At 40.9% G+C, this 11,292-nt stretch overlaps 1 protein-coding gene across 1 annotated transcript in view; it reads right to left on the minus strand.

Moving 5' to 3' along the window:
- CFAP299 (cilia and flagella associated protein 299) overlaps positions 1-10,931 on the minus strand; it is a 281,236-nt gene extending 270,305 nt beyond the window's left edge. The window contains exon 1 of the mRNA XM_003414202.3: positions 10,821-10,931. Coding sequence (XP_003414250.2) covers positions 10,821-10,931 — 111 coding nt within the window. The remainder of the gene's footprint in view (positions 1-10,820) is intronic.
- Between the last annotated feature and the right edge of the window lie 361 nt (positions 10,932-11,292).

Genomic DNA, 11,292 nt, shown 5'->3' on the forward strand with positions numbered 1-11,292 from the left:
ATGTGGTCAATTTGCCACAAAGGGATTGGTTGTTTACCTTGAGGAATGGTGCTCTGTGAGAGGCATTGGTCTTTGTTGTTCTTCTTGAGAAATCTCCCTGCCTACATTCTTGTATCCTCCAAGCAGTACCTTTTAAGATCAGTATAAATAAAAGTTGAATTAATTGTTCTATAAGCATACATAATATAAATTTTAGGGGATTGTTTGTGAGACAAACTAAGATATTGAGGAAGACATAAGGCTCATAGCATTTCAACATTATGTCAAAATTTTAGAAGTTTTGGGGGTGCATCATTCTTGCTTCAGCTTCACCCCTAATCGTCAGAAGTTATGTCTATAATTAAACTAGATATTTTTACTTAGGCAGCAGTACCCCTGTGGCCCTGTGGAAGGGAAAATAAAGGACCTCTCTTAAGCCAAGAGCTGCTAATGTAGGTCAATATTGGTTTCCACTGAAAAAAGAAAAGGTGGTAGCTAGTTCTGTAATATATAAATGAAGGTATTTCATAGAGCACAGTATTTATTTTGTACCTTGATGCAATAAATAACAGAAAAAAAATACAATGGTTGGCTTATTTTATAACCATGGTGAGATAGTTTAGCCACAATCAAGTCCCATTAGTCAGAGGAATATTTTAAATAATTCTAAGAATATCCTTTGATCCCTCACTGGAGGAAAGTAACCCAACCAGGATTTTTACTTTCTTCAGTGGTCACAGGCAGCCAATGAAGTGAAAAGACTGTGTTTAAACAGAATCACCAAGAAAGAACTGGAAAGTCATAGTGCAATGATTTTGCCAAAACTTTCCAAGTATTTGTATACTGACTTAAAGGATTGATTTAATTACGTTAGGTAATATTAACAAGAACAAATGCTGTTATTTGGTTATTTGGTTTAGGAGAGATAAATCCAGCTGTTGATATTGTGATAAGTTTCTTTTAATGTATGCATATATTAAAACTAGCAAAACACAGTGCACATAGAATGAAGGTCCTCTTTTACCTCCTTAACTGCCTTGTATCTCTTCAATTCATCAAACAGTTAACTGATATTACTTTTCCTTTTTCCCCTATTTTCCCTCATTCCTAACCAAATATCATATAAAATAACATAGTTATAAATGATAGTTATAAGTAGTTAAGTTATAGTTTACCTACTTACAGTTATAAATAGTTAAATTACATAAAGTAGTATTGTGGCTATTGTATTTACATACTATTATATGTACTTATAGTGATCTTATATGTTAAATGATAGTCTATACGTCAGGGTCTTGGAAGAAATAGTTGGCACACTCGAAGGGGATGACTAAAGATAATAAAAACACTATTCACCAAGGTGCAGGCAGGATTAACAGAAACCAGCATGGGGTAGTGAAGTATCCTTGGACTATCAAAAATGGGACCCTATTAACACCACTAGCCCTAAAAGGAAATAAGGGAAGAAGCAGTTCCTAGAACAAGGAGTGTTGCTAGAACCTGGAAAGAGTGCCGTAGCTGGTGGAATGAGAAGCTGGCAAAAACTAAAGAATGCTGCCACTTCCAAACCACAGCCAGTAGGGAGATGGCCAGGGAATAAACTATCTGACCTCTCCTTTCCAGTCCTCTGATCCACTGTTACTGTCTCCTATTGGCCAAAGCCAATCCAAAACCAAAGGGGCCTGGTTAATGCTATCCTCTGAGATCAGCTTCCAGTGGCATAGATCAGGATGGAGAAGGGTAGAGAATATACCCAGCACAGAAAATATAACCATTTTTTATGTAAGGCATTGGTAATAACTTTTGATGGAAATTAATTGAAAAATTTTGGCAGTAGAGAAATTATACTATTCAATCAAAAGAGTGCCTGGAACATAGTAAATACTTGTGACGTGTTTGCTGAATAAATGAAACTTAGACTAAACTGTAAGCATTACAGTATGTTACTGAGGTTAGGGTCGCTATAAGTCGGAATCGACTCAAGGGCACTGGGTTTTGTTTGGTTACTGAGGTTAAGTCTGGAACTGATTTTTATTTAAATTCCTAGCAATTAAGGTAATACATATCACAGTAGGCTCTTGGTGAAGATTTGTAAAATAAATAGGTGGTTGGATAAACATACAGATGCATGAATGGACAAGTGAATGTGCAGATGACTCATAGAATTTTAGAGAAATAAAGAAATGTGGATGTAATCTAGTCCAGCCACCTCATTTAGTTGGTTAAGAAACGGAGTTTCAAAATGATTAAAAACACATTACAGAGTTAGAACAAATTTCATGACCTTAGGCTCTTCCAATTACAGTGTACCATCTCTCATTTAAAATTTACTCCATTCAGAACAAGGGTCACCTTAAATACCTTAGATATATATACTGAAACAACTTCCTGGCAACAAAGACTCAAGAAAATAAGTAAAACAGACACAAAAAACGACGTTGGATCCCAGAACATCAAATAGAGAGTGGAAGGAACAGGCTGAGAACCGACTGGACAAGAGGCACGAGGCCAGCTGGAAAATAGAAATTTGCAGATTGACCGTGCCCTGCCTACCAGGCAAAGCATCGTGGCCATTTTGGGATGGCACTAAACAATGACCCTGAATGAGGAAGCCAGGGAAGCAACCACAGAGAGAGCACAGCTGGTGGCAGAGATTTTGTGCAAACAACCCGGGAAAGAAACAACAAGGTGGGCAGGACATGGCCAGGGATGTGGCACCCTCGAGAGGGGGAAGCATGGAAGTGGTATAGCTTTGAAACCAGGGAACCGCAGGGAAGTGCCTCTGGAGCAAAGTGAGACAGACTGAGTCATCGGAGCCTTAGAGGAGAAAGTGTAGATAGGGAGTGCACATTGTGGGGAGTAAAGGGGAAGAACAAAGGGGTGGGTAAGAGCTCCAACCCCTCTGCTGAGTACAAGAAGAGAGGAAGCTAGGAATTAGTGCAGGGACTGCTTGTTAGTGGAGGTACCCAGCCATTTATATGGGAGATACCCAGTAAAAAACCAACCCACAGAATAACAACTAGAGCACTCCCCCCCGCCCAGAACTGGCCCTGTTGCAGGCAGTCATTCCCTCCTGTCCCTGCAGACTCCCCTTTGCTGCCCACCCTTCCCAGATGCACCTACCATCTGTATTAGCATGTGCCCTAAGGTGAAAGCTGACAGAGCTAAGGTACACAAGCCCAGCCTCACCTACTACCTCCTCCCTGAGGGCAGGAAGCCAGCATAGACACCTGCAAGAGCAGCCAGACCCACCGCACCCTCCCTGAGGCACAGGAAGTCCACAATGATAAGCCCAGCCACGCCCACCACCCCTCTCTGAGGAGCAAGCTCCACTTTGCCCCTCACCCTGTCCCAGACCTGCAGGCCTCTGCCCCTTCACCCCCCTACCCATGTACCCCTCCCTGTTGGGCAGGACTCCACTCACTCCATGTCCTGCCAAACCCTCCCCCCGCAGCTGAGGGGGACTCCACACCCAACTGAGCAAGATTCTGTGTCTTTCTCAGCTGCCCCCCACCAGCTGAGTGGGACTCCATGCCCTCCTCTGCTGGCCCTCCCTGACCATGTGGGCATCCACACCCTATCCTTCCCTGTGCCCCATCCTGTGCTTCAGGGATTGCACTAACTGCTCATGGCAACACAGAGGGAACACATTATTCCTCAAGAGCTGTGAAAGGACCTTGACCACCCAACACCTGGTATCTCACACAGCGGAAAGGACTTGTTCACACTCCACCAAGCAATTGTCTAAGAGAAATCATATGCACCTAATGACATAGGAGCACAGTGTATGTGTGTGATCCACCATAACCGCCAGTGAGAAGAAAGCACACCTAACCAGCCAACAGCCCCAAACCTGTACATAAACCAGATAGATAACTGGCAGCTTCGGTCATACACAGACCAATATTACAAAACAACATCAATTAAAACAATACAAAAGAAGGTAAACAATATAAAAAGAAATGGAAGAAGCTAAATTCCAGATATAGCAGAACAATACAAAAATGCAAATAAACATAAAATCAATAAAAAATATATATATAAACAAATATGACAGAAATGTAATGCCTTGAAGACAGCAGTCAATTACAAATCATATGAAGAAACAAGATACAATGGCTCAGGAAAATGAGCAAAATAAAGAGATGGAAATCTTTGCTGAAGAACTGATAACAGATCTACCTGATAAGGAATTCAAAAGGCTAATGTTTAGGGTCTTCAAAGAGATCAAGGAAAACACACACACACAAACACACACACACACAAAAACCTAGAAGAATTGGAGAAAACAATACAAGAACAAAATGACAAAGTTAATAGAAAATGGAAACCATACAAAAGCAAGTAGAAATTCAGAAATTAACAATAAAAGATTAGAAATAACCAGTTTAAGGACACAAAGGCAGAATTGAATCAATGGAAGAAAGAATCAGCATGCTAACCTGTTTGAGAAACAATCAGAAAAAAGGCTGAAGAAAAATGAAGAATTTGTAGCCACCATACCAGTTCTACAAGAAATATTAAAGGTAGTCCTTCGAATAGAAAACCAAGGATGTCAGGCTACAACCTGAAATAAAGACACAAGACAGCATCACCGAGATACCAAGCCAGGTAAATACTTCAAAAAAGTAAAAGAAAGATACAAAATTGAACAAAGGGAAACAGAGATACAGAGAAGTAAATGACAACAACCTCAAAACAAAAGGGAGGATGAATGGTATAGTTAGAGAAATTCCGTATGAAGAGCAATTAAAGGAGATACCAACATATAAATGACATTGCCCTCGAGTGGATTCCAACTCATAGTGACCCTATAGGTCAGAGTAGAACTGCCCCATAGTGTTTCCAAGAAGCACCTGGTGGATTTGAATTGCTGGCCTTTTGGTTTAGCAGCCAAGCTCTTAACCACTGCACCACCAGGGCTCATTACATGCTGTTTTAAATTTAGGGTAATAAATATAAATTCCAGAGTAACATCAAAGGAAAGTAATAAATCTACACATCAAAGAAAATACAAAAAAAAAAGACTCAGCAAACACAAAAAGAACAATAACAAATAAAAGGAAAGGGAAATGAATATACAAAAAAAACTCAACACAGAGAGAAGAACAAAAAAATCGTGAATGCCACAAAAAAAAAGTGCAACAAAAAGGTAGCAGTGAATCCATGTCTTTGTTGTTACGTGCTGTCAAGTCAGTTCCAACTCACAGCGACCTTATGTACAACAAACTGAAACGTTGCCCAGTCCTGTGTCAACCTCACAATATTTGCTATTTTGAACTCATTGTCACAGTCACTGTGTCAATCTATCTCATTGAGGGTGTCCCTTTTTTTCACTGACCCTCTACTTTACCAAGATGATGTCCTTCTCCAGGGACTGGACCCTCCTGATAACATGTCCAAAGTATGTCAGACGAAGTCTCACCATCCTCGCTCCTAAGGATCACTCTATCTGTACTTCTTCCAAGACAGGTTTGTTCTTCTGGAACTCCATGATACATTCAACATTCTTCGCCAACACCATAATTCAAATGCATCAATTCTTTTTTGGTCTTCCTTATTCATTGTCCAGCATTCACATGCATACGAGGCAATTGAAAATACCGTGGCTTGGGTCAGGTGCACTTTAGTTCTCAAAGTGACATCTTTGCTTTTTAACACTTTAAAGAGGCCTTTTGCAGCAGATTTGCACAATGCAATATGTCATTTGATTTTTTGACTCCTACCTCCTTTTTTTTTTTTTTTTTCCATAGGTATTGATTGTGGATCCAAGTAAAAGGAAATCGTTAATAACTTTAATCTTTCCTCTGTTTATCATGGTGGTGCTTATTGGTCCAGTTGTGAGAATTTTTGTTTTCTTTATGTTGAGGTGTAATCCGTACCAAAGGCTGTAGCCTTTGAGCTTTATCAGTAAGTACTTCAGGTCCCCTTCACTTTCAGCAAGAAAGGTTGTGTCATCTTTCTAGATAGCAGACACTTGTTAGTTTTGGTGATGGGTAAGACAATACCAAATAAGGGTGAAGTCAGTTCAACTTAACCAAGGTAAAAGATGACATTAAGAAGTACATAAGAATAAGGAATGATTTTGTATAGGTAAAACAAAACAAAAAAAAAAGCCAAACCCACTACTGTTGAGTCGATTCTGACTCACAGCAACCCTATAGGACAGAGTAGAACTGCGCCATAGAGTTTCCAAGGAGCACCTGGTGGATTTGAACTGCTGACCTCTTGGCTAGTAGTTGTAGCACTTAACCACTATGCCACCAGGGTTTCCATGTATAGATAAGCATATATGAATATATGGGTGCCCAAATTTTTTTTTTTTTTCATGTATAGCTGTTTCTGTGGGCAAATGTATGTACATGTTTGTGTGTGCTGCATACATATTCATATGTAAAATAAAACACAAAGGGGGCACAGTTATGGGTACTTCCTAGACATAACCAAACACCTTGTGGGATTGGGTTACTGGGTGTGAGGACTTGGGACCATAGTCTTGGGGGACAACTCAGTCAACTGGCGTAAGATAGCTCATAAAGATAATGTTCTACATACTAATTTGGTGAGTAGTGTCTAGGGTCTTAAAAGTTTCTCAGTGACCATCTCACTTTTTCAAAAGAAAAAGAAGGAAACCAAAGGTTCAGAGAAGAAACTACTCTACGGGACTAATGGCCTACATGAACCACAGCCTCACCTACCTTGAGACCAGAAGGACTAGAGGGTGCTGGGCCACCACTACTGACCATTCCAACCAGGAACAAAATAGATGGCCCTGGATAGAATCAGGGAAAAACGTAAAAGAAAACTCAAATTCCTAAAAAACAAAGCCAGACTAAACAGACCAGTAGAGACTAGAGGAATCCCTGTGAATATCGCTCTTTAAACTTGTAACTCAAAACACTCCTGGAGTCACCTATCAGCCAAAAGACAGAATAGCTCATAAAATAAATAACATCACCATGAGTATGGTGCTCCTCTAAACAATCATCTAAATGAGACTTTATGGCCAACATATACCCTATACCAAAGATGAGAAAGTAAGGGGGGATAAGGAAGCTAGGTTAATGGAAACAAAACAACCAGAATGGAAATAATGAGAATGCTGACACATTGTGAAAAGTGTAACCAATGTCATTGAATAAAATGTATAGAAATTGTTCAATGAGAACCTAATTTGCTATATAAATTTTCTTCAAAATCACAATAAAATATTTTTTAAAAATTTACTCCATTCAGACCAGCAAATCAAAGTCAACTCCTGATGACAAAAAGAAAAAAGGAGCAAGGACCACCTTACATAGTATGAAACATACTTGCCAAACGAGTAAAGTAATTTTGAGAAGTCCACTTGTCTCCATGTGACAGAAGTGGGCAATTTAACTTGCATCCACAGAAAGAAATTTGAAAAACTGAATCCCCAGAGGCTAATTTGTCATCGCTCAATCCAAATACATATAAAACCAGTTGATTCAGACCCCATGTGCACCAGAGTAGAACTGTGCTCCACAGAGTTTTCAATGGCTGATTTTTCAGAAGTAGATCACTAGGTCTTTCTTCCAAGGTGACTCTGGGTGGACTCAAAGCTCCAACTTTTCGATTAGTTAGCTGTGCACTAGGCAGGGACCCAAACCATATGTACATTATCATTATTCACCTTTAACATCCTTTTTCAACAAAATCTTCATCTTATTTTTGTGAAAGTACGATAAGAAGGAGCTTAATTAATGCCAGACAAAAGTAACTTTCTTTATCCTTCCCTAAAGACAGTCACTATTTTCCATTTTGGAGGCCTTTAAAATTCTGATTGATGAAACACAGGGTATTAATTTCTCACTCCTAATCAATAGAAATGCCTTTAGTTCTTTATTCATGTGAAAAATTTCTGTGTTAAAAAAATTGAAACCCTTCTTACTGGTACTGGTCTTAAGCTTGACAATTTCTACACATGCCACGAAGATTATTTTATTCTATGAAAGTGTGTATTAGCTACATTTTATTTTTGCTTATTTAAACGTTCAACAGCTTGAATTCAAACACTGTTTAGCAACATTATCACTCCCACCCCCCTTTTATTTCAGTGACTTAGATGCAAGATGTAAAACTAATTTTCATAATTTTTAATGTATTATCTGTACAAAATATTAGAAAGCTTGTTTTTTAAGCTGGGAGCTATGTTAGAGATATCACTAGATATATTTTTTAACAGCTAATTCCAGAGAAATCTAATTACTTGTCCAAACTCATACAACTTGTTTGTGAATGAGAATTAGATGCTTCTATTCCTTTAAATTTATGTTCATATATAGCACATATCTCACAGTTTGTTATGATCCACACAGTCAAATGTCTTTCCATAGTCAATAAAATACAGGTAAACATCTTACTGGTATTCTCTGCTTTCAGGCATGATCCATCTGACATCAGCAATGACATCACCTGTTCCACGTCCTCTTCTGAATTTGGCACGAATTTCTGGCAGTTCACTATTGATGTATTGCTGCAACTGTTTTTGAATGATCTTCACCAAAAGTTTACTTGTGTGTGATATTAATGATATTATTCAATAATTTCTGCTTTCTTTTGGATTACCTTTCTTTGAAAAAAAAAAAAAAACATGGGTACAAATATGGACCTCTTCCATTCAGTTGGCCAGGTAGCTTTTTTTCAAATTTCTAGGCATAGGCGGGTGAACGCTTCCATTGCTACACCCATTTCTTGAAACATCCCAGTTGGTATTCTGTCAATTTCTGGAACCATGTTTTTTGCCAATGCCTGCAGTGCAACTTAGACCTCTTCCTTCAGTGCCACTGGTTCGTGATCATACGCTACCTCCTGAAATGGCTGAACATCGACTGATTCTTTTTGGTACCAAAAAAAAAAAACCATTGCCTTCGAGTCGATTCCAACTCATAGCGACCCTATAGGACAGAGTAGAACTGCCCCATAGAGTTTCCAAGGAGCACTTGGTAGATTCAAATTGCCAACCTTTTGATTAGCAGCTGTAGCACTTAATCACTATACCATCAGGGTTTCCAGTGACAGTGTATTCCTTTCATATTAAACCAAGAAGCAGTCATTCAAACAGAACAAGGGGATACTGTGTGGTTTGAAGTTAAAAAAAGATGTGCATTGTGGTTGTATCGTTTCACCAAACTTATTCAATCTGTATGCTGGGAAAATAAGCCAAGAAGCTGGACTACATGAAGAACAGGGCATTGGGACTGGAGGAATACTTATTAATAACCTGCATTATGCAGATGACACAACCTTGCTTGCTGAAATGAAGAGGACTGTAAGCACTAACAGATGAAGATCAGTGACCACAGTCTTCAGTATGGATTACACCTCAACATAAAGAACACAAAAATCCTCACAACTGGACCAATAAGCAATATCATGGTAAATGGAGAAAAGATTGAAGTTGTCAAGAATTTCATTTTACTTGGATCGACAATCAACCCCCATGGAAGCAGCAGGCAAGAAATCAAATCAGGTATTGCATTCGGCAAATCTGCTGCAAAAGACCTCTTTAAAGTGTTGCAAAGCAAAGATGTCACCTTGAAGACTAAGGTGCGCCTGACCCAAGCCACGGGGTTTTCAATTGCCTCATACGCATGCAAAACCTGGACAATAAATAAGGAAGACTGAAGAACAATTGATGCCTTTGAATTATGGTGTTGGCAAAGGATATTGAATATCTTTGGTGAGAGGTGTCTGGGGTCTTAAAAGGTAGCAAGAAGCCATTTAAGATGCATCAATTGGTCTCAACCTACCTGGAGCAAAGGAGAATGAAGAACACCAAAGACATATGGTAAAGATAAGCTCAAGAGACAGAAAAGGCCGCATACACCAGAGACTACATCAGCCTGGGACCAGAAGAACTAGATGGTGCCTGGCTGCCATGATCACTGCCCTGACAGGGAACACAATAGAGAACCCCTGAGGGAGCAGGAGAACAGGGGGATGCAGACCTCGAATTCTCATAAAAAGACCAGACTTAATGGTCTGACGGAGACTAGAGGGACCCTGGAGGTCATGGCCCCCGGACCCTCTGTTAGCCCAACACTGGAACCATTCCTGAAGCCAACTCTTCAGACAGGCATTGGAATGGACTATAAGACAGAAAAATGATACTAGTGAGGAGTGAGCTTCTTGGCTCAAGTAGACACATGAGACTATGTGGGCAGCTCCTGCCTGGAGGGGAGATGAGAAGGCAGAGTGGGACAGGAGCTGGTTGAATGGACATGGTGAATACAGGGTGGAGAGGAGCAGTGTGCTGATTAGGGGGAGAGCAGCTAGGAGTACATAGCAAGGTGTGTATAAGTTGTTGTATAACAGACTGACTTGATTTGTAAACTGTAACTTAAAGAACAATAAAGTAAATAAATAAAAATAACAACAAAAGCTTCAGCTGGCCTCCGAGCCCAGAGACTATCTTCTTAGGAGAATTGAATTTGGAGGCGAGTGTGGTGGGAGCAGGAAGGCGACGGAGAGATAAATTCGACTCCCCAGCGCGCTCATGTCTGTTTATGCGTGTGTGTGTGTGTGTGTGTGCGTGTGTGCGTGTGTGTGTGTGTGTGTGTGTGTGTTTCTGCGCTAGGCGACATGAGAGGCCCAGATTCTGTCAGGACCGAGGCAGCGCTTGGTGAGGAGGAAACCGCGATTCACCTCCCCAGCTGTTTGGATGCTGCTGTCCGGGAACCGTGGATCCTGTCAGCCGCACGGTCCACCGCCAGGGGGCGGATGCCCCAAGACGAGGGTGCTCGGGGAAGGACTGAGAGACTTGAAGGCCTTGGCCAAGTTGCGGCCTCAGAGGCGCGGGGCGGCGCTGTAACCCTTACCTCCAGGTAGTACAAGTCCACGGTGGTGATCTGCGAATCGAGGAAATCTTCATAGGTGCTGAACTGAGTGACTACATTGTCCACGGCCGTCAGCCCTTCTTCCTGATCCATTGCAGTTGCTTTGGGCGCTGCGTCCCTAGCGACCGAGGCGCGGGGGCCGGGTCAGGAGGCTCCGCCCACTTCGTCCCTTCCAATCCGTTGGGGGCTGGCGTGGAGATTTGGACGTTAAGCCTGCCGAGTGTTTTGATACTGCTTCAGGCTTCCGCCTAACTCCTGGGAATACCGTCTCAAATTAGTCACTCCAGGTTCTCCGTCTCAAATTAGTCACTCCAGGTTCTCCTTTGCTACCAGTCAACTGACTGAGACTTTGGTGGAATGTGGAACAAGGGAAGAGGTGCAGATTGCAATCCAAAGTTAAACATTATGAGACTGTCAGAATGATTAGACAAAATAATACGGACCAGCGCTCCCA

The sequence above is a fragment of the Loxodonta africana genome, chromosome 5, assembly GCF_030014295.1.
Source record: "Loxodonta africana isolate mLoxAfr1 chromosome 5, mLoxAfr1.hap2, whole genome shotgun sequence".
NCBI lineage: Eukaryota > Metazoa > Chordata > Mammalia > Proboscidea > Elephantidae > Loxodonta > Loxodonta africana.